This window comes from Apaloderma vittatum, unplaced genomic scaffold, assembly GCF_000703405.1.
Source record: "Apaloderma vittatum isolate BGI_N311 unplaced genomic scaffold, ASM70340v1 scaffold13927, whole genome shotgun sequence".
Taxonomy (NCBI): domain Eukaryota; kingdom Metazoa; phylum Chordata; class Aves; order Trogoniformes; family Trogonidae; genus Apaloderma; species Apaloderma vittatum.
In genome coordinates, this window is record NW_009725772.1 from 1992 (window position 1) to 27843 (window position 25852).

The 25852-nt window shown below is 44.7% G+C and overlaps 1 protein-coding gene across 1 annotated transcript; it reads right to left on the bottom strand.

Moving 5' to 3' along the window:
- Positions 1-1010: 1010 nt before the first annotated feature.
- On the bottom strand, positions 1011-25852 carry LOC104276635 (ATP-binding cassette sub-family A member 10-like; the record flags this gene model as incomplete). The annotated part of the gene is made up of 41 exons (XM_009873035.1): positions 25751-25852; positions 25442-25652; positions 24898-25056; positions 24567-24667; positions 23546-23772; positions 23077-23215; positions 22593-22778; positions 21008-21155; positions 20326-20497; positions 19700-19758; positions 19194-19304; positions 18935-19110; positions 18446-18565; positions 17956-18094; positions 17726-17816; positions 17325-17464; positions 16618-16737; positions 16251-16446; positions 15344-15510; positions 14540-14667; positions 14048-14185; positions 13405-13518; positions 12932-13102; positions 12421-12531; positions 11694-11819; positions 11110-11166; positions 10546-10637; positions 9993-10110; positions 9535-9652; positions 9006-9097; positions 8471-8649; positions 7809-7884; positions 7471-7565; positions 6906-7025; positions 6564-6704; positions 6226-6305; positions 6090-6145; positions 5386-5505; positions 3294-3376; positions 2479-2588; positions 1011-1085 (listed from the first exon to the last, which is right to left on the bottom strand). Coding segments are annotated over exons 1-41 (5164 nt in total), but the record flags the coding sequence as incomplete, so codon positions are not given.

Sequence of the window (25852 nt, forward strand, 5' to 3'; positions counted from 1 at the left end):
TAGAACACAAAAACGAATTTCCCACAGCGAGGCCAAAGAAAACTGGGGTGCGTGGGTGGAAGAAGCCGTGGCCCATGCCAGCAGTCAGTGCCAGCAAGTAGATGTCCTCAGCTGCCTAAGGTGAGGCTGAGCGCTGCCTCAAATCCTCCGCTTGTCCTATGTCACTTGCTTTAAATTCAGATAATAAATGTTTGCTAGGACCGGAAAATTAGGGAATATTTCCAGCGTGGCCCAGTGCAGACCTTGCCTTAATCCATCTGTGGACATAGTCCTTAAAACAGCTGAAGAAACCTTAAAAAGCCCATTTACAAGTCAATCCTGACAATACTCCCTCCCTTTATAACAGGGATAAAATAGCTGCTATCAATTACCTCCTCGGAGTCCTGCTGAGCCTGAGGTGTGGCTTTTGGAGGCTGGGATCCCACCAGGCTCTGTGGCTGGTGGTGATGGGCAAAATTATCTTCATTCCTGTGGCTGAGTGGGAAGGAGGATGTCCTGGGTCAAGCTGGCAGGTTTTGTGGTTGGAGGAGCTCGTGGCTGGGCTGGATCTTGGTTCTCAAGTCTGTGGGTCACGGAGTGAGAAAACTTGCTCAAACCAAGAGCCGGGCTGGTGTGGCCACCTGCAAGAGAGCTGATCATTTACAGGTTCCTCTAACTGCATCCATTTACCTAGGAGAGACAAGATAGCTGATGGAAGTGACAGTTCTCCCAGGAATACCGTGGTATTTTACTTCCACAATGGCAAAGAAGGACCTGTTCCAGCATGTCCCAAATCCATGGGCAGGATTTGCCTTTGCCATCCGTCAACCATCCCTGACCCAGCTCCAGGGAAATTAATTACCGGAGTGCAATGACCTCTGATATTTTCAAATGGCCAAAATTCACCCAGAAAAGTATAAGACCCTGCGGGAGGGGCATATTTGTCCCCCACGCTGGTGGCGTCCACCGTGACCACAGACACGGAGGTGTGTTTCTATCTCAGCTAGTGAACAGCGCACGCCCTTCCTTACCTGTCCATAAAACATCGTCTGATGCCTGTGCCAGGACAATGATGCACGGGGGCAAACTGCACACCTCCATTTCTCCTGGAACATAAGTTCACGAACTTCTGTTATCATTCAGGCATGATCTAATTGAAACATCGTGACTTACACAATCGTCTCCTTCTCTGTCTCCCTTTTCCACTCTTTTAAAAAAACGTTTCCTGCTTTTTCCAGCTGGACAAGCTACCCTTCCGCCTGCTTTGAAGTAAATGTTTTGTTGGGTTTGGCTGCTGTCACAGCCACACATAGTCTTTTTGCCTGATATTTTATCCATCTGCTGCTAAAGAGAGTATTTTGACCTAAGAGTCTCAAAAGGGTTTTGGGGTGCTGAGTAGAATTAGGAAGTACCTGTGCAAGAGAAATATCTTCTCAGCTTTCATATGCGTAGTACTTCAAGCCTTAACAGTTAAATACTGAGAAATGCTTGTTACAACATCCTGGTGCTCACGTGCCGCAAATGGGAGACCGGGCACTGGTCCGCGTTAGCTGGGGAGCTGAAGCACAGCTTGCATGCTGAGCTGTGATCCAGCACTGATTTCCTCCTCTGTCTCAAGCGAATGGAAAAAGAGAATTGGACTCCCACGCCGCTGAGGTTGCCAACACCTGCCTTGCCTCATTTCTTCTGCTTGTGGAACATCTGGCCCCGCTCTGGGACGGCCACGTGTGGCCGGCTGTGTTGCAGGGGAATGGGCTGCGCTCGCTGCAGTGGAGCCTGTTGTGGGTTTGCTGGCTGGAGATGCTCCTGCAGCACAGAGACCGTGTGCCTTTCCTTCCAGAGCAGACACAAATAGCTTTCTCTTTGATGCTGGTCCTGTCTCTTCTTTGTTTTTTGGTTTTTTTTTTTCTTCCTCCTAGTGGCTCAGAAGAAAAGATGGTTTTTGTTCAGCGGAGAGAGACCTGGAGATGCCTGCTCAGGGGAAAGTGTGTGTGGCCATGGCACTGTCTCTATAAAAAGGGGTCACAGAAGGGGCTGCACGGGGCTACAATACGTTGTCTTTACCTCTCAGGGTGTTTGTAGGCAGGACACGACAGGCAGACCTGCTATGGGCTTCCTGTAGCCCAGCAGTCCTTTGCTTGATGTCGCTCAGCTTTACTCTCCTCCTGCTCTGCAGAAGTTTGCCTCATAGCTATTTCGAAGCTTGCATTACTCCTTTTTGTGGAGCTCCTTGGAATTTGCAGAAATACCCCTTTTTGTTGTGGTTGCTTACATGCACTTCAGGGGAATTGGTTAACTAGTATTTGAACTAGACAACCTTCATGTCTCTGTCACACCTGCAAGAGGATGAGGAGGTCTGGAAGCCCTGTGCAGACATTTTTCTAACACCTTTTGGCTCCTCAAAACTGTGCAGGTGGAATACTGCTCTCAAATTCTGAGCACATATATGCCTTGCTCCCCAGCACTTAAAAATCTACTGTCTGGTACCATTTTTCTTACCTAACCTGGAAGGCATGGGCTGTTCTTGCTCCAGGATGCTCGTTTGGGGCATAGTGCTCGGGGACCAGCGCTGGCAGCGGCTGGTGGTGAATGGCCCTTTGTGCACATTGCTGCATAAAGAGGGCATTATTAAATATAATAAATAAGAATTTCTCTGTTAATAAGACCAAGCTGTTGCATGAGTTACTGTGGGGAATGTGCAGCACCCGCAGCAGGGAGCTGCTTCACCCACGTCGTGCTGGGACGACAGATGAATCCTGCGGAGCGGCCAACATGTCCTGGTTCAGGTTTATCAGCAAAGATCCTGCGTGCGTGCGTGCGGGGCTGGTGCTGTGCTGGAAAAACAAGAACAGCTCAAATGTTCGGCCAGTTTTGGAGCTGGGGTGTGTTACGGAGCAGGGTGCTTCCCACCCGGCTGCCCTCAGCCCCTGCCCTCAAAGAGCAGGTAGAGCCGTGGCAGCTGCTGAGGGGTGGCTTTTATCCCCACAGCCCTTTAGCTCAGGGCAGGGGAAAGGACAGAGGCAGAGGTGACCTCTGAAGGGAATATTTAAAAGCTGTTTCATTTCCAGGAAGTCTCTTTCTTGTTCTTTTTTTTTTATTCAATGGAAAAGCTAAGTCTTCTTGAACTTTTTGAGAACTTTTGTTCATTCCATCATGCCAGCTAAGCTTTGCTTTGTGCTGGTGACAAAACCCCTTTCTCCAAGCACTGGCCATGAGCCAGGACCTGGAACTCTTGACTGTGCCCTGGCACTGCCACGAGTCCCATTCCCCCTTCCCTCCGAGCTGATGCAAAGCCCCGGCTCTCACCAACTCACCTTTGTGGGGACTCTGTGGGTCTTCTTCCTTCTTCTCCTTGTGCAAGAGATGATGGAGCCTGCTCTGCTTGCTTTGCTTTTTCCTGCAATAGAAAGCCTCAAATATCATGGAGAATAATCTGTCAAACCTGTCATAGAGGAGGGTGAAGTGGGTTGGTGGTAGTTACTTAAAAGAACCAACAGCACAAGCAGTGTTGGAAGGAACAGCCAAGGCAGGAGGTGCTCTTCACCCCAGAGACAGCAACACAATTGCCACAGGGAGGTTTCACACCTCAGTTCACCTTTCTTTTCTTCGCTGCATCCAAGTGCACTCCTGTTCCCCTCTTCAGCTCCTGGAGATGCTCTCTCAGGGGTAGGATTTTTTTCATTGTGGCTTTTATTACTGTTTGTGTCTTTATATCATTCAAAGACCTCCAAAGGGACGCCTTCCCCCAGTGCTATGTGGTAGAAAAGAGATTGTTCAGGTTAAAGAAGTGGGGATCTGTGTGTAAGAGCAGAGACAGGGAGGGCAGAGGAGAGGGAAGCTGGTGTATTTTACAAGTCCACTCAAACCCAGTTCTCCAGAGGTACCAATCATGAAATGCTGAAGAAAAAAAAACAAAACCAAGTACCAGTAAACTGTCATTACATCAGGAGGCTCATGACTTGAGTCCTCCACCGCCGCTGACATTCCCTGGGCACTAATAAAACTCTTCCCGTTCACCGAGCTCCCTTTTCCCAGAGTGCATGAACAGGTGATCAAAATATTTGGTGATTTCACTTCCCTGTTTCCCAAGGGTGACAAGTAGAAAGGGAGCTGTTGTGCAACCAGGAGGGAAACGATCCCGATCTCTCTAAATACGTGTCCTCTGTCTGCCAAAATATGTTTTGAAGCTGAGTGGGGAGCATACGCAAACAGTTATTGCAACACAGCCACCGCTTCAGATTATATAAAGAGAAATGGACTGTGAGAGATTTCAACTTCTGCAAACGTGCTGGGCACAGGGATAACGTGTTCCCAAGTTGTCAGAAGGAAAATCATGGAATCATAGAATAATTTGGATTGGAAGGGACCTTTAAAAGCAATTTAATCCAACACCTATGCTATGAGCAGGGTCATCTACAATAGACCAGGTTGTTCAGACCCCAGTCCAACCTGACTTTGAATGTTCCCAGGGTTGGGAAATTTACCCCCTCTCTGGGCACCCTATGCCAGTGCCTCACCACCCTCACCATAAAAAATTTTCTTTCTTATGTCTAGCGTACATCTATCCTCTTTTAGTCGAAAGCCACTGCCCCTTGTCCTATCGCGACAGGCCCTGCTAAAAAGACTGTCCCCATCTTTTACAGGCTGCTATAAGGTCTCCCTGGGGCTTTCTGTTCTCCAGGCTGGACACCCCAGGCTGGTTTCCAGAGGGAGGAGTGACAGTCATTTGGCCCGGTGTGGTAGGAGGGCAGGGTGAGCATGCTTGCTGAGATGGTAAACATGAGGTGGTAAACATGAGGGACTACCACTGCCTGGCCAGCAACCCTGGGCTCTCTGCAGCCACCTCCATCCCCCAGGGAAGGAGTTTGAGCCACTCAGTTGTTCCTGATGGTCCATAACAATCATGACATATGAGGGTGTAACCATGGTTTCTATAGAGACGTTTATTGGAAGGGTATAAAAATAGAATGCAAATTTCAGTACGATGTATTTAAACGCGTCGTAGACCAACAGTCCCACACGTCTGTGAGAGAGGAGCCCAGAGGATGAGCAGCGTGTCCAGATACCCTGATGCACCCATATCCACCAGGGAAAGCAGAGCCTTGATCCCCAGAGATGGATTATGACCCTTCTTTCTGCAAACCTTTCTGTTCCTCCGCTGCACGCTGCTCTGCTTGACAGGAGCTCTCACCAGTGCAGACACTTTTTTTCCTCAACCAGCCAGTGGAAATGAAGCTTGGAGTAGGGCTTCCTGTAGGCACCTGCAGAGTGCAGGGGAAATGTCTTCTGCAGCAAAGAGCAGCCGTCAGATGATGCTCACTGGAAAGGCAGAGCCTGTTCCTCCTCTTTGTGGTATGCTGATAATGGTAGTAAATAAGAGCAGTATCATATCAGTTAGGTTAATACTGAGTAATGTGTAAATGAGCATCTTCGATCTTTAACAGTCCTATGCTTCCATTCGAAAGTCCCATCGAAAGCCAGATCAAAATTATCTTTTTCCTGTTCTCGTGACAGTTCCAAAAACACCTGAAATGGGCAAAATAAAGTTACAATTATTTCTCCAACTGTCACTAGGCAGTGTGGTGCTCCTTTACAGAGGTATAACCCCGGTGAGAGGTACATGAAGTGGCTTTACGTGGGGAGCACACATGCAAAAGCCAAGACTCCCGTGCTCTCTGGTATAACCTGCTGAGAGGTACCAGCTGCCCACAGCTGTATCTGTGGAGTAGGTTTTACCCACCAAAGGATTGTCACAGACATTCCCCTTGTCTTTGCCACCAGCAGCAATAACCTGCTGCTTCAGGAGCAGAGAGGCTGGGCATGGGCATCTACCACGGGCATCCATCCCTTGGGTGTGCTGCGTGCTTGTCTTGGGTGAGGAGAGTCAGGCAGCAACACTTTGCCTAGGCTTGTTCCCACCACGCTAAATCCCAGCAGTGAGAAAAAACCAAACCATTCTTCACCACTTTCCCAGTAAAGGACCCTTTGCCCACCACCCCCAGACAATTTTTCAGCGGAGCAGCCTCCTGCCGCTGAGCTGGCCAAGGCCTCGCTGCTGCTCTTGCTCCTGCTCGTGCCTTTACAGCCCGTCTAGCCTTGAAACCACCTGCCTGAGCCAAAGTATTCAAAGAGAAGCTGTACTCTTCAAGGCTGAAGTTTCGTTTGGCTGTGAAGAAATGGAAAGAGAGTTGAAAACTGGCAGTCTGTGTTCCACCTTTTCAAAAAGTCATCTTGTTTTGCTCTTACCTTCCTCTAGTTTAGAGAAAGACTGAGACAGAGGCAGCGCATCTTCCATTGGAACCTTGTAGACTAGCAGAGAGGGGAACCTTGAAGAAAAAGAAAACAGGGTGATTCTTGCTCTGTGCTGATGTTCGGGAATCAAAACTTTACGTCACATCACGAGCTGGATATATGGATGTTTTGCTGCTGGGATCACAGCAGGGTTGAATGTGGTGGCATTAGCAAATCAGATTCTCATACAGGAACTCAGCTGCCATCCCTCTGCAGTCTGACCCTCACCCTGGGCACATCTTTAGGGATGAGACAGTGTTGAAACCACTGTTCGTTCCATATTTCATAGTTACCGCTCCTGACGGGCTGCACTTGGGAACATCTTCAAAATCTCAGCATGGAGAAGATCAGTGCGCTCCGGATCCTTGACCTTAATTTCCAGGAGATAGCCTTTGCCAAACTTGTTCTTCAGGTACTGAATGGAGCCGATGCACCTGCCAGGGGAGGGAAGGAGAAAAAAAAAAGAACCGTTAGTGTGAAACCATCGATGCTCACCATCCCAAATTGTACTGCTGGTGAAGTCACGGAAAGAGCTTCATAAAGCCCGTGGTGATGGGCTGAGGTGGGTGAGGCTGAAGGAGAAGCCCCTGTCACAGCATGGACCGTGTCCCAGCTCAGCTGGTGCTGCTGCCCACCGTAGCTGCCCAGACACCATGATGGCCACGCGGTCACAGACTGCCTCTGCCTCCTCCATGTAGTGCGTCGTCAGGATGATTCCTGTCTCCTTGGTTTTCAGGGCTGCACGAATCATTTTCCTGAGGACCAGAGGGAATAAAAAACCCAAAACTAACATCTATCTAATATCAGACATTTTTTTCTCACACCTTTTCCCCTCCAAATGCCTCTCCCCTAAAACAAGTGTAAAAAATTCACATACAGCAAAGTTTGACCGATGTGCACATGTTAATGCTTTGAAATAATGACCAAAAAATATTTTTGACTCAGGTCCCTTTATGAATTCTTCTAAATCTCATACGTGACTGTCCTAAAGTTTGCAACAAGGATGAAGGCAAAACGTTTTTTCTCTCTCCTTGCTCATTCTTCAGCTAGAGATAACCAAGAAATAAAGAGTTTCCAACGCAACCATTGCTGCGAGATGAGCAGCGTTAACCTAACACCCTTCACCTAACCTTTGGCGTCTCCTCTTGGCTTCCAACCCCTGCAGCACCGTGGTGGCACAGTGCCTGAGGTCCTACTCACCAGACACAGCGCTGCCCGTTGGGGTCCATGCCAGTCGACGGCTCGTCCAGGAGCAGGACCGTGGGGTTGCCCAGCATGCCCATCGCGAAGCTCAGCTACAAGAGGGGAAGGGGCTCCAGTCAACTCTTTTGCAGACCCTGGCACTATGTCACTTCATTTAAGTTCTGATTTATAGGAAATGTGGTTCAGGAAAAGCCTAATTTCTATCATCTCACCATGGGAGACCATGTGATGCTCCCCCTGGTCGGTCGGAGCACAGGTAGGTTCACAAATCAAAGAGGATTTTTGGTTTGTGTTATGAGTATTGCAGTGCTCAGAAGAGGTAAAACAAAACACACCTTTCTGGTTATCCCAGCAGATAATTTTCTGGTCTTTTTATTTAAATAGTCTTGAAGCTGCAGGGCATTCACTATTCTGTGGGGAAAGGGAATAAGAGGAAGAACATTTTTGTTATTCCTGACTCAATACTCTCATCAAGGATTCCCAAAACGATAAGAAAAAGGAACTTTCTTTCCCTTGCTCTTGACTCCTGCTTGTTTTCATTAAACATTTATTGTGAATATTTGAAGCAAAATGTACTGAATAAGCCACAAGCTCTTTTCTAAACCCATCATTAGCGTCAACTACATTATAAATCCACTCCACCTTGCCCGTGTCAGCTGAGCAGGCAGTACTTAGGCAGCCTTTCTTGTAGTGCCAAACTATAACATCGAGGTTTTTAGAAATGCTTCCTAATGACAACATACTTAAAAAGACATTAATGGTAAATTTATCCCCACTAAATGCACTTAGGCAAATTGGAGATTTTTCTTAACCCACTCACTTTATCATGGCATTTAGCACCAAATCCCTTTAGCAGCTCTATTTTTTGAGTTTCTTTCAAGGTTGCCATTGGCTCACAGTGAATTTTGACTTTCTGCTCCCCTCCCACCTCTGCCCCAAGCCTTAGAACTGGGGGATAAAACATCGACCAACCCTTGGAAGCACCCTCCACCCATACCGGTTGACAGCAGCAGCCGTGTCCTCCTTGCGCACCCCTTTCACGGCCGCGTAGACCCGCAGGTGCTCGTGCAGGGTGAGGTCGGGCCAGAGTGGGTCCTCCTGCGGGCAGTACCCCAGGAAGGCGGGTCCATGGTCCTCGAGGTGGGAGGTTCCTCCTTCTCCCTTCTTCATCAGCACCTGCACAACCAGGCTCATGGTTTCGCCTTGCCCAGGTACCAGGGGATGGCTCAGAGGAAGGCTACAGGCTTCGCTGGGATTTAGGTGAGGAAACCCGAAGAGCAAAGGAGGGATTTTGCAGCCCCCGTTGATGTGGCTTATAAATATTAAGATGGCCAATCAGGGGAGGTGCAACTGCTTGTCCAACTTAGAAGCAGCTCACAGTTGTTTTTCTTTAATCAAGACATTATTTAATTTAATTGCACAATGAATTCAGTCAAAACCTTGATCTCTAGTAATGCTTTGAGAAAAATTCAAGCGTAGCCTAGGTGCATTTGTACTTTTGTTATGGTCCCTTTTCTCCAGGCACCTCCTACCTGCCCAGCAGTCAGTGTTGTCTCTCCAGTAATCATTTTGATTGCCGTGCTTTTACCAGCTCCGTTGGGCCCCAGAAGTCCTAATACTTCTCCTGGAATCGATACACGTAATTTTCTCAGTAATACTCCCTATTCGACAAATATTTCAGGTACAATCGCATGAAAGAAAAAATAAAAAATAAGGGAGAGCAGGCTAATATCAAAGATCGTAAAAAAGTAAACAGTATGAATTTCAACTCTAACTGATGCTGCAAGTCTGAGAATTGCACCCAGGTTTCTCAGGAGCGGGCCCTGGAGAGAGGAGGCTATGTCGTTCTAGATAACAGAGAGTCTAAGGTAACTAGTAGGATGCATCCACACCACGTTGTTCATTAACACATCAATCACAGACCAAACGTGCCTTAACCACAGAGCAAATAGATTTGACCTTTGTGTCTTTGCTCAGATAACTGAGAATCTGCAGAGAATTCACTCTCTGGGTATGATCGGGGGTCCAAAGCAGGTCTTGGAGAACAGTTCCAGCTCTCACCTTTTTTAACACAGAAGGAAACATTTTTGGTGGCCATTTTCTTCTTCTTCTTAAAAACGGAACCAGCTTGCTTTATTTTATATTCCTTGCACAGATTGCTGACAATAATGACCGATTTCTGAAAGCAAGGAGGAAAAAAGGAAGATTAGTCTATTATGTTGGATAGTATGAATCCCTCAGAAATATTTTTTCCACTCACAAAAGGCAGAAAATCTTCTAAAGGCCTTCAAATTTGTTTTATAGTTCTGCAACAGTATGAGGTGCAACAGGACCCTTCGCTTAACAACTTTCTTCTCTATCCTGATGGGACCCACACTGTGCATTTGGGAGTTGGATTTTCCCAGTGAGAATCCAGCCAAAGCACTGACCTGCATTTATTTGACACTGGGTGGTTTGTTTTTACCAGTGGGCTTCTTACTGGTCTAAAATAACCCGAGAAGGACAACACTTAGTCGTACCTCCTGACTCAGAGCTGCTATGGCATTTTTCACTGCTTCTCTTTCAGCTTTAACATCTTCATCCTCCTCTTCGAGCTCCTCAGGGTGCTGGTGGCTGCTTTCTCTCCTTGGGGAAATCCTAAAAACCCATTAGGTTCATCTTAGCATTTTGCTCTTTACCTTTGTTCTCCACCAAGGTATTTGGGGTAGACCAAGTGTGAATGTCCCTCTGGTTGAATGTGTCTTATTTTTATTATTTTTTATTGCTATTTATTATAATTTTCAATATTTATAATCCTACTGTGTTGTACAAAGAGCCAAACTGGTACATCCACACAGCACAGGCAATGCCATGAGGTGGCACTAACAAGTTTGAGTTATTTTATACTATCATAGAACGTGGTATTTAAGGCGTTGCTTTAGTTATAAAAAAATCATTGATACTAAGAAAAATATTTTAAAATAGGAGCACAAAGGCAATGAGACCTGATCCAAACGCTGTCTTTACGACAAAGCAGTGTAGTAGGAGTTTAGATCTTGCATGTACCTGTGGTGCACGTCTGTTTATACCAACCTAAATATGGGGTCCGTTCTCAGAACTGCTCTTCCATATTTTATCTCCAAGTATCGAAGAAGAAAAATGAAACACACAGAATGGATATAAGGCTGGGAAAAAAAAAAAAGAGGTTGCCACCTTAACAGCCTTGTCTTGCATCCTACTATAGCTGAAACTGGGAAGAGGGCAGCAGTGTTGTAAAATATGGGGGAAAAACAGAGTATGTTAAAATAAAATCCATTAACATCTAAACTCAGGGTAATCCTGAAGGCTGTGAACTCATCTATCATGGCAGGAAATACTGATGGTATATAGTGTGAAAAATACCAATGGTAAGAGAAAAACACAATTCATAAAATAGCAGGGCAGCATTAAGGCTTAGTAAGGCTTACTAAATTTTTCCTTCCCCATTTCAAAGGAACAAAGTTATTTTTGGACTGGGGTTAATCTGTCATCCAGACCCTCCAAGATCATCCCTCTGCATGAAGTGAGCTCAGGGTTCTTGCCTGTTTCCTCATAACTGAGGATAGGGATTAGGAGATACACTTTCGTAAAGAAAAGTAAACTTAAAGGTTTTCTTACTGCAAAGACGGCTATTAGCACATCATTGTCTGGATTCCCAGTGTCTTCTACAAAAATCTGTAAGGATTTAAAAAAAAGAAGATAGAATTAGGACCTCTTTAGTATGATGCTGACTGATTTTGGAAGGGTTAAAAGCAAACAACAAATACTTTGAAAATGTACAGAAGCTTCTGAGTTACCCAAAATATTCACTATGCAGATAAACAAGTAATGGTATTTGACTTTGGGCATCCCAGTCCTGTACCAGAAAAGGTCATGACACTCGGGACGTGCATCGGATTCTCCTTCTGAGGGTCACAGAAAACATCTTGCATCCTCTCTACTTGCATCTTCTCTTCTATTTGGACTTCACTTCTAAGCCTTTCATGGCTCATAAATAGCTCACAAAATTTATGGCTCACAAAGCTGGAGGCTTTGGTTCAATTCTTAGCTGATTTTCCATGACTGCCCTCAGCACTTTACAAGTGTTAATTCAAGTGCATAACTTCGAATTTTCTCTCAGGAGGGTACAAGCCAAGTTGCTCGACTGTGGATGTGTTGTGGGGAGGGGTTCTTCCTTCTCCTGGCCCAGCACCGCCACTTACCTCTTGGTAGTCCATAACTATACCCAGGAGTGGATACACAGGAATCAAGAGAGATGACAAATACAGGGAGGCTTTATAACCAAGGAGATCCATCATTCTGCTGATGATAAAAGAAACCAAGGAGACCTGAAAATAGAACAAGAGGGTAACTAAGCTGATGGGAAGGGTTACGCTCTTCACTGGTCTTAAGGGTCTACCTTTTCAATTTGCTATCAGAATGTTAAAAATGGACAATAAATACAGAGAAGAAGCAGAGAGGATTCGGGAGGTTCTCTGTCTGAGGTTAGGTTGATGGTTTGGGTCAGCCAGGGAAACTTCTTCCCAGACATGGGGGCTGCTTCAAGCAGAAGAGTGGAGCACAAGATCCCATCTTTTTCTTTCCCACCCTTCCAGGTCAGGCTTGGGTTATGTGCACCTAACCTGATGGTTCATGTCTCAACCATTTACAAATCTTGGGTGTGAGGTGTTGAACAGAGCAGTAAATAACTTTTTTTGGCCTCCATTCCTGCACCAGCTCAAGGTAGATTCAAGCATTTCCCCGTACCACAACAGGATTGTGGGAACAGAACATGGTGACACCAATTTAATATGGAATTGACTGCTATAAAACACATGTCTTTACTTATGTTCTACATCCATACTTGGTGTTTTAACCTCTAGTTCATCCTTAAGGTATAAAAATAAATTTCTGTAAAGCCTACAGCATATTATATAGCCATATGCTTACCACTATCAGGATGAAAGACCAAAAATGACAGTTCCATCCTTTGCGAAAGACGAAGGAAATCAAGTAGATTAACAGAACAATAGAAATTCCATAGCCAAGAGTACCCATGATCTAGACAAAAAAAAAAGGCTTTCACTGGAGAAAACAGAATGATCTAGACGTCTAGAAACTTATACATAGCAATGTTTAAATGATCATACACTAAGATCAGTGTATTCAGGAATTATCACAATTTTACCGTTAAGTGTAAAGAAGTGTATCAAGGCAAAATTTTATTCAAAAAAATATAAAATAAATAATATCTTGCCTTAAAATACTCCTTTATTGCCTTTTATTTCCCGCTGGGGAAACCCAGATAATAGGAGGTGAAATAAGGAGAAGGTCAGTAGGCATCTGGTGACCCAGAGGTCTGCCCGTACCATCCGCACCCACCGCATCTCAGCTGCACGTGCTCAGAAATATTACCCCAACCCCTCCCTCATGGACCAGCAACCACCAGAATGGATTGTACCAGAAAAACCAAGCTGTTGACGCTCCTGAAAATCCTGCTGCTCATTGAAAACTGAAGCCCAAACATGGAGAAGAGAAGGAACCAGCACAGCGGGACATCCACCAGCGCCTGCCCGCACCAGTATGCCGAGGGGAAGAGCCCCGAGATGCGTAACTGGGCACGAGCACCCATCTGTGAAGGCAAAAGAAGAAGGGATAGTTCATTGTTGGTGCCTGGTTGGCCAACTGCACCCACAGGAATGGCTCCAGGAAATAAAAATCTAACTAAAAGGTGTTATCATTGCAATACCAGGGTAAAAATTCCACTTCTTTCTTCTGTCTTTTAGCATTTTTTTTGTGAGCTGGCTGCAAAGCTGCTCATGGCAATACAGAGAAAAACGCTTCATGCTGCCCATCATATTCAAATACCCTTGTGGCAATGAAGTTGCAATCCCCTCTTCCCACTCCAGATCTGCTCCACATCAAGGAATTTACCTTATAATCCTGCTTGTAGCCCATTGCAAAGTGAGGAGGAAACCCAGGGAATAACATCATCATATAAATGAGGTAAAAAGAAATAAAATGATCCCAGAAATGCGAATCATTTATCTGAAAACAGAAGAGCAAAGCATTTGTAGAAAACACCCGCGATGCAACGGCTAGATGTCACAATTCATCTTCCTGTATTGCTCGTGAAGTACAGGCCGGTATGACCACAAAGTGGGATTTGAAACCAAATATCGGCCAAGAGGCAGTTTTTTCCCCAAACCATAGCCCTGCAAAGCTCTTGCCACTGGTGAGGAGTGATGGGTGGTGCAGGTCCCACTTCTCCCTCCCAGACTTGCAGCGAGTTAACTCTTCCGTCAACTGATGGGCCACTGCTTGAACCACACAGTGCAGGGAATTAGGAACCTCCTGAAGAAACCGTCCCAGCCACCCTCTCCATTCAGCAGCCCTTGAGACCCTCAAGGGGAAGATTAGCTTCAGTTTTCCCTAAGTCAAACCTGATGGTTCTGGAGCCAACACCAAGGAAGGTGGTTTACAGGCTTCCCATTGAAATGTGATGATTTCCTGAGATCTTAACCAGATTTAAGAACTGGTTTTTGGCACCTCTGGGTTGCCGGGCTCTGACACTTACAGAGAAGAATGGATGACTCCAGATCCGAATGTGGACGGTGGAATTGAGGGCTCTGAGCAGAGCATTGCTAATGATGTTCACAAGCACTGGGAAGCAGTTGATGGCTTCCACGTGGCATAACACAGTAAACCTGTAACTCTTCAAAGAGTAAGAAAACAAGATGAAAACTGGGCTTTTTCTCATTTGCAGGGAAGGAGTAGAAAAGGAGCATAGCAGGAGAATCTAGGCCTGAAACAATTTTGCTCATGCTTTGTTTGCTAAAAAACAAATTATGAGGTATTGGAAGTCCGTATAGCTGTGCTACAAAAATATAGCAGTGGAGGTGGAGGATGAGGACTCCTCTAGCATATAGTTTACTGGGTAAAACATTTTCAAATCCTTATACCCATGGGCTTTACTCAATTGGACCATCCCACAGTTAGAGCTGATGGAGGCATCTTGCTTAATTATTCCGTTATTGGGAAGAAATAGAAAAGAAAAAAAAATTCTCACCTGACCTTTGCGAGACACTTTTATAGCCCCATTGTGTTTCAGATCCTCTGTGATATTTTCTTCGTTTGCTATTTCCACTGTGAGGTCTTGGCTTTCAAGCACGTGGATGAAATCTTCAATGCCTGCGCCTGGTGTGAAAGCCAAAGGAAAAGGAATCATAATACTGAGCAATAAGGGTCTTTGATAGTTTACTTTTTAAAAAAATCCAGGACCACCAAACAAAAACAGAGAACATCTAATAACTGTGGACATCAGACAGCACATATAAGGTTGATCATTGCGCATTAGTTTTTGTGAAGTTAATGGATTTCAGTCTCACTGACTGAATTTTTGCATTGTCTTATTTTTTTTCCTGCCTTTGCTGAGTTGCTACAAAATGTGTTCTCATTTGTGGCTGTTTGATGAAGCCAACAATATCATATTCTGGTCAAATAACATAAAATAGCCTCCACTCATAGGAATGCTGAAGGTAAAACTCTGGAAGTTGGCCATTAACTTGACTCAGCGTTAGTGAGCCGTTAACTGGGGTACAGTGTGTGGTTTGAGGATCCCACATTTCTGAAAATCTCTTCTGCTGTGATATCCCTTTTCACATCATTGCATCAGGACCTCACCAGCTGCTGAAGGCCAAGTGGGCTTCATTCAGAGCCCTTTAAAAATGACAGTGCCCTTCTCTCACAAAAACCCTCCTCACCCCTTAGATATCCTACACTCATCTACTCTTTCACTTTTTTTTTTGTTTTCCTTTGCGACAGCAGGAAGACTCAGGCTGGGAAAAGCTGAGGAAAGGCTGTTTGTCCTCACCCGTGTTGTTGTGGACCAGCAGGGTGGTCAGATCCGAGCGAGCCCTCTTCCCCAGGGGCAAGAAGTACCGCGCGGATGAGAGCTCCCAGGCACTCACGCTCTGCCAGGCAGCAACCAGGGACAGTTGCAAAACCACAGGAAGGAGAAAAACCACGTAGAGCAGCAAACTGCATTAAGGAAGAGATGAATACATGCTCTGAAAACGTATTCCGCAGAATGCATTTCCATATTGGGAAGGGCACACTGTTACATTCAGGTTATCCAACGCTCCCTTCCAGTAAAGACTTTTTTGACAATTTTATTTCCGGAAGGCTCAAACCGTCACTGTTCAAAAGGCCATCAAAATCAAGCAGGGAGTGGACCTCAGATCTGGAGCGTTCAACTTTTTCGGGCCATGGAATGCCTGTCAGACTTCTGTAAGGTGTGAATTTTTCATAAATGCAATTTTCTCTTCTGTTTCTTGTGCCCCACCAAGAAATGCCAGCTTGAAGACCAACGAGGGCAAAAGAGTTCAGACACTGGCAACATGAGAGAAGTTTAAAAAAAAGGGGAAGTCTGAAAGCATTATCTTTTCCCCTCCTTTCTCTGTACACACTGGTTTATTTTAAGTCTTCCTCATCCATCTGAAAAAATAATGTATTTCTAACAGATTATTTTCTTCATAAAAAAAAGTATTTCTTTTGCGTAAATCGCTCAGTATAGAAAGGAAAAATGTAAAAAAGGGAGATTTTATATTGCTAGCACTAGAAAGGAAGAAGCTTTCCTGCTCTGAGCACAGATTACCACAATCATTCATAGCCAGGACCTGATATTGATTAACACAATCACCCATCCAAACAGGGGTGTGAAAATTGCCCCTTGCCTTGCTGTGACTGCGCCCAGATCCAGAGAATCCCTCTGTACTTACATTGACCGCAGGTTTTTCACCGAACTCTTAAGCTTTAAGAAGTGCACCCACGCCATGGCAGAGACCTGCTGCCTCCAGAGAGCCAAGCCACCCACGGTCGCCTTCCCGGTGCCTGAGAGCAGCAGGGAGCCCGGCTCCGTCTCGTCGGGGCTTTGGGGTCCTGCTTCTGCCCACTCCTCCCCAGGGACGTGCTCATCTGCGGAGAGTTTTCCAAGTGCACATTTATGTCTAAGACCAGCTTCTATCTTGTAAGGAGTAAAAAGTTAAGAGCCTCCTAGTAATCAGCTGTTGGAGGCATGGCCAGGGGTTATTGCAAAGCAGCCGTTCTCTTCGGCTGTGGGTTGTATGTTTGCAGCCGTGATTGTACCTTCTCGATCCGCTGCGGTTTCTTCCTCCAATCTCAGAAAGACATCCTCCAGGCTTGTCATGCTAACTCCATAATTGATAATTCCCTGGTCGGAGCAGCGGTCGAGGCCACTGAACAGATCTGCAGGACAGAGACAATACAAGCGCCTTCAAGGTCTCAAACATGAGCACGTGTCTCCAGATCCAACCTTGGCTGAGTTGAGTCGACCTGACTGGAGCATCTCCAGTGAAAGGGGAAACAATAAAGTAGCAAGCTGCCAGGATACAAAGGGTCTGGAGGAACACAAAACTGATGGATCCAGAGCTGACCAAAGATATTTTTCTACTCGGCACCAGCATTTCAGACCACGCATCCTCTGGGACCGTCTGAGTGTGATGGACCCAGAGAGTGAGGGTCTGCCTGGTGCCACTGCAAGTGCTGCATGGAGTTTCCCTTGTCTCTAAATTCTCTTTTGATAGAAAGAAAAACAAACTCTCAGAAACACATGTAGCCTGATTTAGCCTCCTGGGTGTTTCATTACAAACAGTAGAAAAGCATTTGTCGTATATTTTGATCTTAAACATATGGATACTAAAATTGGGGTTCATAATGCTTCTAACGTCCTTACGTGACTCCTGTAGAAAATGTCCCTTTTCATTTCTCTTTCCCCACATTTGTGATTATTTTTTTCTCAATGAGCAATTCTCAATTGTTTGAGTATACATTACCTGGGAATTTAGTCACATTTTCTAACGGCAGTTTATATCTCAGCTCATATTGACTGTGTCCTGAGAATATGACGTTGGGGATGTACCGTTTCACCAGAGCTGTCACGTTCTCTAAGTCACAAGACTCGCTGACGTGGATCCTGTTCAGTTGAAAAAGGACAGATGCTTAGGTTTGAAAAACAAAAACCACCCTACCCCAAACAAACAACAATAACCTAAAGAAAAAGAAAATTCCAGCTGTCCAGCATACTTGATTCTTTCCTTACTCTGGAATCAAGTATTGCTTCAGTTAATTTAACTGGATATTAGTTCAGTTAATTAATTTCCCCCTTACAGTCATTCTGGTGCCTCTTTGTACACTCATGCTCCCAGACACCAGTTGTTGGGGCTGAAGCAGATACCTTAAATGATAGCCAATCCCCCATTTTTTCTTCAAGAACAGAGAAGACCCAACACACTTCAGCCTCCCATGCGAGATAAAAGCCTTGCGGTCTAAAGAAGACAGAAAAGCCAAAAATGTTCATGCTGTAGAGCAGTTATTCAGAGCTTTTTTTTTTGCAACTGAACCTCACATGGGCTGTCTGCTCTAGGGTTATTCTGCAGAGATGCTACAGGGTGAGTCCGTGCCTACCTGCCAGGATATCGGCCTCGTCCATGAACTGGGTACTGAACAGGATCACCCGCCCAGCCCTGTGCTCCTTGAGGAGGCTCCACACCTGGTGCCTGGAAAGAGGATCCAACCCAGATGTTGGCTCATCCAGGAGTAAAACCTGCAGAAAGGATGAAATTCCTCGTCACCGGAAGAATTGCAGATCTTTTGGGGTTTGGAGTACTCCAGAAAGCCTCAAGTCCTGAAGGGAAGAGACTGAGGGCCCCTGTTACACAAGGGACCAATGCAGAGGTCACGGAACTATCTGTCTACTTTAAAACTAGTCTAGCAAGATGGAATTATTAAATTATTACACTTATTAAGTTTAATAAATAAAGCACTTTAAATAGGTCTGAAATCATGCATGAGCTTTTAGCCAAGTACAAGCACTTGTAGCCAAATACACGCATAAGGTTTTAGTTGTGTTGGACCTAGATGCTCCCTATATTACAGAGCTGTGCCCGTGCTTTACCTGGGGGTTTCCCAGCATGGCTATTCCTATGGATAACTTCCGTTTTTGCCCACCACTCAGTTTGTCAGCTTGAGTGTCTTGAATGTTACTGATGTCCAGCAGTTCCAGAATGTTCTGCACCTAGAAGAGCAAAGGACGTCCATTCTCAGCACCAATTGTCCTTCCAGCCTTTATTAGCAGCCAAGGAGATCCGGCAGGGACTGAAGGCACAGTTTTTGCGAGCATGTACTGAGGTCCAGCCACCACCAGCAGGAGCAGCTGCTACAGGAGCTGCTACATCCCCTCATCATCTTGGGTGCAGCAGAGGAATCGCTGTGGTTGCACCAAGCCCACAAGCTTGCCCCCTAAACTGGTTGAAGCTGGACACCAGCTTCAATTGTCTGAAGGCACAGAGCTTCACAGTGCAGAAAAACCTTTTACTGGAACGGGGGTTTGTCTACAGCCTCGCGTTGCTGCACAGGGATGCGTTTCAGAGGAGAACACCCTTACCTCTTGCTCTACTTCTTTAGACTTGATGCCCTTGATTTCTGCAAAAGTTTTCAAGTTTTCTTTCACTGTTAAGACTTCGAACTGTATGTTGAGCTGTGGGCAAATGCCAATCATCCCTCTAATCTCTTCCCTGTCTCCTGTCTCAGAGAGCTTGTAGTTGTATATGGTTGCAGAGCCTGTTTGTGGGAATAAACGCGATGAGGTGGAACAACTGCTTTTCACAGCTTTTGAATGAAGACCCCACCATTTGCCACCCTACCTTCAGAAGGCAAAGTGAGTCCACCGAGCACGTTTAACAGCGTTGTCTTTCCAGCCCCACTGTGGCCCAGCAAGGCAGTGATCTGACCCTCGTAAATATTTAAAGACAAACCTAAAATGGAAACCACACCAAGTTTGGGAACAAATGACATTTATCTTGCCTCTACTCATTGTTGAAGGCAAGGCAAGACAAGTCAAGAAGTATAAGAAGCGCATTAAGCAATGTGGGTTAAGGATCTGCAAACCTTTAACTAAAGGCAGAAAAAGCTGCTCTATACTCAGCAGAAAAGACAGAAATACAACAATAGAAAAAAATATTTCTTCTTTTTAATCTTGTTGAAAATGGAAAATTGATAAAAACTGAACAAAATATTAAATCAATTGCTTTAATATTTTACATATAGTTTCAAGCAATTACAGTGTTGTTTTATTTCTTTGGCTGACTGAAATGATTGCACAACTGTTTCTCCTCATCTTTAACAGGAATCAATATCACAGCTTTCATACCTCTTAGAGCTTCTGTCTTCTTGTCCTTCTTTTTATATGTTTTTTTAACATTGTGGAGTCTAAAAGGAAGGCAAGAAGGGTACTATTTTAGGATTCCCCAAGTACATTTCCCCGGTGCCCTTTTTCATTCTTATTAATTTAAAATGAGACAAATGGCATGAAAAGTCAGGGGTCCTGGGAAGGGACCCTGAGTTTCAGCAGCCTTTGGGATTCTCTCTACACAAGGGTCAACGTCGCTACCTGGCACACGTACTCGAGCACCAAACCTTGCAAAGCCAAGGTCAAGCCCATCAATACAGATGGCTGTTTTACAATAGACTGTCCTCTGTGTTCTACTTGTTGATATTTAACAAAGTCCACATCAAAAAAAAAAAAAAGTTATTTTTTTAGTCTGAATTTACCCAGATTTCACCATTGGTGACCAGCCTGAATTATCTGTTTGTCTCATCCGCCTTTTATCTCTGATTTTTCTCTGTGAAACAAAGTGTTTTGCAAGAGCCTCATGAACACACAGTCTGCCTGGGTAAGTCAAAACAAAGCTGATGGCAGAAGTGGTGATCTGTGGGAGCATGAAACCCGAGCTACCCGACTCAGAGAGCGTGAAGAGCAATTCCTTCTCTCTTAACCTGATGGCCTCCTTCCCCATGAATTCGGAGGGCACCGGCTCTATGTCGTCACCAAGGAGCTCCTCAGGTATCGCTGCTCTTCTGGGCATCTCCTTGGTAGCACCCCTCCTGCTCCTCACCCAGAACGAGGGCTTCAGGCAGAAAAAAGGGGGGTCTGGGGTGCCGTATTTTCCTGAGAAGAAAGCAAAGATGATGACCTGTCATTAACTAAAGCCACAACCAAGACACCATCCTAGACTAAACAATTAGGAGGTTCTGATAAGTACTTGGCTGCCTCAAAATTGGTATTTCGTCCAGTTTAAAAAAAAAAGAAAAAAAACCAAAACATTTGGTGCGAATGTCGGCTTCAGGGCTATATCTAATACATTCAATATTTTACTTAACTCATTAAAATATTGTTACACAAATGATTACACTATTTTCTCCTAAATAGCTCAACAGCAGTGTAATTAGAAAGAAAAAACACTGAATATATTTTGTTGTCTTTGATTTGGGAATTACCAGTGTGCCAGGGACAGAAGAGGCACTCGGTGATATAATGCAGTTTTTCAGTCCAAAACCTATTTTGATTGACTCAGAAAATGGAGCAGCCCATCATTTCCTTGAGGAGCTATTACATGCAATCTGTATAAATCAAGAATATAAAAGAAGAAAGTACGATCACAAGCATAAATCACCTTACCTGGCAGAACTCTGTCGAAATACATAGCTAACAGCATGTACAAGACTGAGTCAAAAACCAGCATAATGTAAGTTGAAAATAAAAAGTATGATTCATCCATAAGGTTAGAAAAAGAGAAACCCATTCCATATTTTTCTAAATGGAAAACCTGAAATAAAGGACAAAGAAGAATCTTTTTCAGGTGGAGCAACTTTGCACATGCCATCACACCGTGGATGCAACTGACTTTGTTAACCCCAAAATTATCTGCAGTGTTGGCCATATTTTCTTCCTTTCTTTCTAGTGAGGAAGGGAAACAAAATCTCTGCGTGCAGTAAATTTATGTTCCCATTCAGAATTTTCCAGAACGATCCTGAAGCAGAAGAAAAGATCAGAGTTTTATAGAAAGTCATTCAGGAAACATGATATTGGCACCCCTGATGTGACAGAATCACAGCAAAGATGGTGTAATTTTACATAGTGATCGATTTAAGAATATGGTAAATCAGCGCTAAACTCAGTTTCTTTTTTCTGTTGCTGCAGGAATCTCCTGATGGTCCCGAGTCAGCTCCTGCCCACTTGGGGTCCAGCCCCGGGGGATAACAGTGCTGCCATGGGCTGGAGCTTCCTCGAGTCGAAAGGCACCCTATAGAAGTGCACAATTTCAGATTATTTCTGATGAGGGCTATGGTTTTCTTTGCTTTCATCTGCTCTTCAGGTAGAGGAATGGGCATTGGAGCCTCTCTTTGCTGCCCATGAGTTTGTTGCCTCAAGGATGGTAAATCAGTCCTTAAAGAAGTGCAGCCTTGAGGATGGGTAAATCATTCTTGAAAGGCAACAATTAAATCCTTGAGCTAATTAGCAGAGGAGATTGTGTGTGCTTAGGGATAATAAACAGCCAGATTGTCCTTGATGATGTTCAGAACAAGCAAGAGTGAAAGTCTCCTAATCAAAGGTTCTTGCCCTTGGCGATTAGGCTATCTCGAAGAATTCATAATTCTCACACACTGTTTGTAAAAGGACTGAAACTTCACCAAAGGTAAAGGCAGCAGTGGGAGGATCACAACCACTGTCTCAATTCAAACCAAAGAAAACTTGCCCCCTCTGCGCCTGCAAGGCACACGTGTGCCGATTTATGTGAGAAGCAAGGCTTATTTAAATGCACTTAACCAGTAATAGAGGGAATAGTTATCGCTGACCTGTAGCTGTAAATTTAGGTGTGTTCACACTAATTAAGTAAACATGTTGTAATTCTTCAACGTGCTATGCTAGCTTCATTTAGCATCCAAGCTTGTGCGACTTTGTTAATAAACCAGTGTCAGCTTTCTAAACCTTGGTTTAAAGAGTTAAATTTACTGTTTCCTGTAACACAAGGACAGCTCAGCTCATGTGGGGGTTTCAAAACAGGGCAGGAGTGTGGATGAAAAATGCGTGGAGATTTCACAGGTATGGAAGAGCACGTAGACTCTGACTTTCTAAGCCTTTTTCTATCAGCAAACTACAGCAGGCTCTTCTATTGCCACTTCTGTGATCAAAATATACCCTGTCCATCCTGAGAGAGACCAGGACACTGGGAAGGTTCACCTGCAGAGATGATGCCCCGTACCTTTGCAATGCCAGCATTAAATGCAAAAGGACAGAAGAGTCCAAGAAACCACGTCAACGGCTCCGGAAGATTTTCTAACAGCACTGCGAGGCTCAGGCATCCAAAGAGAAAGTTGATGAGGAATCCCATGGAGCCGGCAAGTTTGGCAGTCCTTAAGAGGGAGCAGAGCATGAAAACCAGGTGGATCTGCAAGAACAGAAGCTTCCTGCAATCACTGAAGCAAATAAATATCTTTAACAGTTGCACTTTCATTTGTCAGGCCAATGGATCCCTGGTGAGCTGGGTCTGTGTAATAAAAGACTTTGAAGTCCATCTTAATGGGTTGATTTGAGTTTCAAATCAGGTCTTTTGTGGCCAACCTCTTGCCTGTGATTCAAATCACTGCTGCTGAGTCAGAGAATCCACTCAGCTATTTCGGCTAGTACGGTTTCGACACAGTAATAAATCACACGGTGAGAAAATTTGGCTTTGAAAGCTGACTTACACATGCTAGGCCATACAGGAAGAAGAGCAGGAAGACTGCGGGGAAGCTGCTGAGGTAGAAAGCATCGTCCACCATGAGAGCTGTCAGCAGGCAGGAGAGGACCATCACGTACACAGTGTACAGCAAGCTCCAGGAGAGCCTGGGGGTGGAGAACTGGCATTACGGCATTGCACTTTCCCTTATTTAAAAACTCCTGTTACAACTTCATCTGCTCAGCAGAACCATTTTAGGTTAAAATATTAAGTACTTGCCATAGTCGACTCACTCATACTCTACACAGAACAGATTGCATGACCCACCTTAGGAGGAAATAACCAAGAGAGAAGAATACACTGCTACCATGCTCAACCCTTCTGGTTTGTCCTTAGAGTACTCAAGAAAACTTATGAACTCATTTAACTTATTTCACAAATGCCCAAGAATATACTGATTTTTGGCAAACAGGTACTTCAGGTAAAAGAGAACTCACCAAAACGCAATATCCTGCAGCCCCATTGTCTTCATCAATACTTTGAGCTGCTTCTTTTCTCTTGCTACATTCATTGATAAGAAATACATGAACGGAGAGAAACACATCACGATTGTAATCATGAAATAACTGTACTCCAATGTAATTGAGAAGATGACACTCCGGGACTTCATACGGACGCCAGCAATTGATTTCATTTCTTCCCAAACAGAATGATTTGCCACCACCTAAAGGAATTCAAGGTCAACATCTCAGTACTTTATTATTTTCTAGCGAGATGTATTTATTTAAGGAACCCTATGATTCATCAGCCCTAGATTATTTTTTTTAAAATGCAGTTTTATGGAAGACATCAACAAATAACCCAATAAAGCCTTATGGGAAGGGCTCACCCGACTCACTTGTGTGTCTGCACCTCAGCCAGGCTACCTCCCTTCTCTATGGAGAGAGGTAAATCCTTCAAGCTCTCCCAGAGGTGAGGATCCAGCCACACAAATCACTTGCTCTCCCTGAGGTCCTGATTCTCTCCCCAGGTATGAAAGCAGCCCGGGCAGCTGGAGGTGCCCAGCCAGGAGGAATGACCCCTGTCCTGACCCTATATTTTTGAGGAACAGTTTGAAAAGGGAGGGTAAGAAATGGCAACTATGCCTGCTCTGAAACGAAGTCATCCAGCACCCTAGCTTCCTGCAAGAGCTGACTTTTCCTTGGAATCTGAAAAATCCTCTAAATTAAGTGGTAGTATCGTGCTTGGTTCCTAGCCTTTAAGAGAAATGGTTCTTTTGAAGAGAAACAAGAGGTAGTATAAATCTTCACAAGCTGTCATTTTCTTCAGGAACCGCTGGTTGCATTCCAGCTCCCACTATCGCTGCCAGTAATACTCCAATGGCCGAGTATTTTAAAAAAATTGTTTTTCTGTGGAATTTTCTGACAAGCCTGGCCCTTGCTATTGCCACAGACCAATTTGTCTTTCCCAGACCAAATCTAAAAAGGCCACCTAAATCAGTTCGTAAATTTGATTTACCTCTATAATAGCAGCATCGATGCTGGACTGCAGGGACAGGAATCCTTTGTACCAGTACCTTGGGCTCTCACAGTACCGTGATGAGAAATTGTAACAGTTATCTGCAAGGGTGAAAAGTTAAGGGTATCACAGGTAAGAGCAGTGGAATGTGATTGGTTTTCACTAGAAAAGCTGATGATAAACATGCATATGTGCAGTGGAAAACTCTTAAGATAGACAGTGACGCACTGACAAAAGAAATAAATCACTTAACGTATATGGATTATTCCAATGCTTCGATGTCTACCCATGCCAGGCAACCACCCACCCGTAAATTCTCATTTTGTATTACCTATGTATCCCAAGTTGTCATTTGGAATAACTACATTCCCAGTAGGAAATCTGAGGTGATAGGAGAAGTTGTTCTTAAATACAACCCCTATAATTTCTTTATTCGAAATCCAGGCTTTTTCCAGGTCTCTCTCATTGTCCAGTGCCTCTAGTTTTATACCTGTGGTGTGTAAGAAAAACATTGCCATCAGTTTCTGTGGGTCTGGAAAAGCGTGCACAGGCACTGGGTGTATATACTCCTTTTTTTAACATTGCAACTCCTCCATTCCAGTTCTCCTCACTGGTTTGCCAGTTCAGAGGAACTGCACCTCAAAAAAATGAACTAAAGTGTCTTAATAGTGGTACTCTACAAAGGCAGAGCTTTACAGCTCAGAAACACACACTGACCTCACTAATAATTTACATACTAGAGCACCAATATTTGCAAGAATGGAGGATTTGGAAGGGAATTTCTTTACTGAGTGAACATACGGGAGAGTGACTAAACCACCGTTTACAATAGGTTAGATAATGACAAAGATAAATATTTAAAGAGCAAAACCTACCCATCATCACAGAGTTCAAGGCCACTCTATACATTATCTGCCTTGTGGTCACGGTGACGGGTGTAAAAGCGATGGTGACCCCTGTGGCATCGTAGGCGGGATCGTCCAGCTGCCCCAGGTGGCTGTAAGGCACTTCGGGGTAGCGGGTGTTCGTCATGAACACGGACATTATGAACATCAGCGGCAAGAAGAGCAGCGACAGCATCCACTCCTAGGTCAGAGAGAGAGCAGAGAAAGGGGCATAGGGGGCAGCAGAGATTGGCCACTCTGTCATTAGCTACTCATTTTTTCTTGTTTTCTAAATCTTGCCTGGAAGCTTTGCATCTTCCTCCTCCACTTGATAAGTACGTTTTTCCACAAGAGAATTTTAGTTTGCTGGAATATGCTCATATTTCGCTGAAGCGTCTTCAT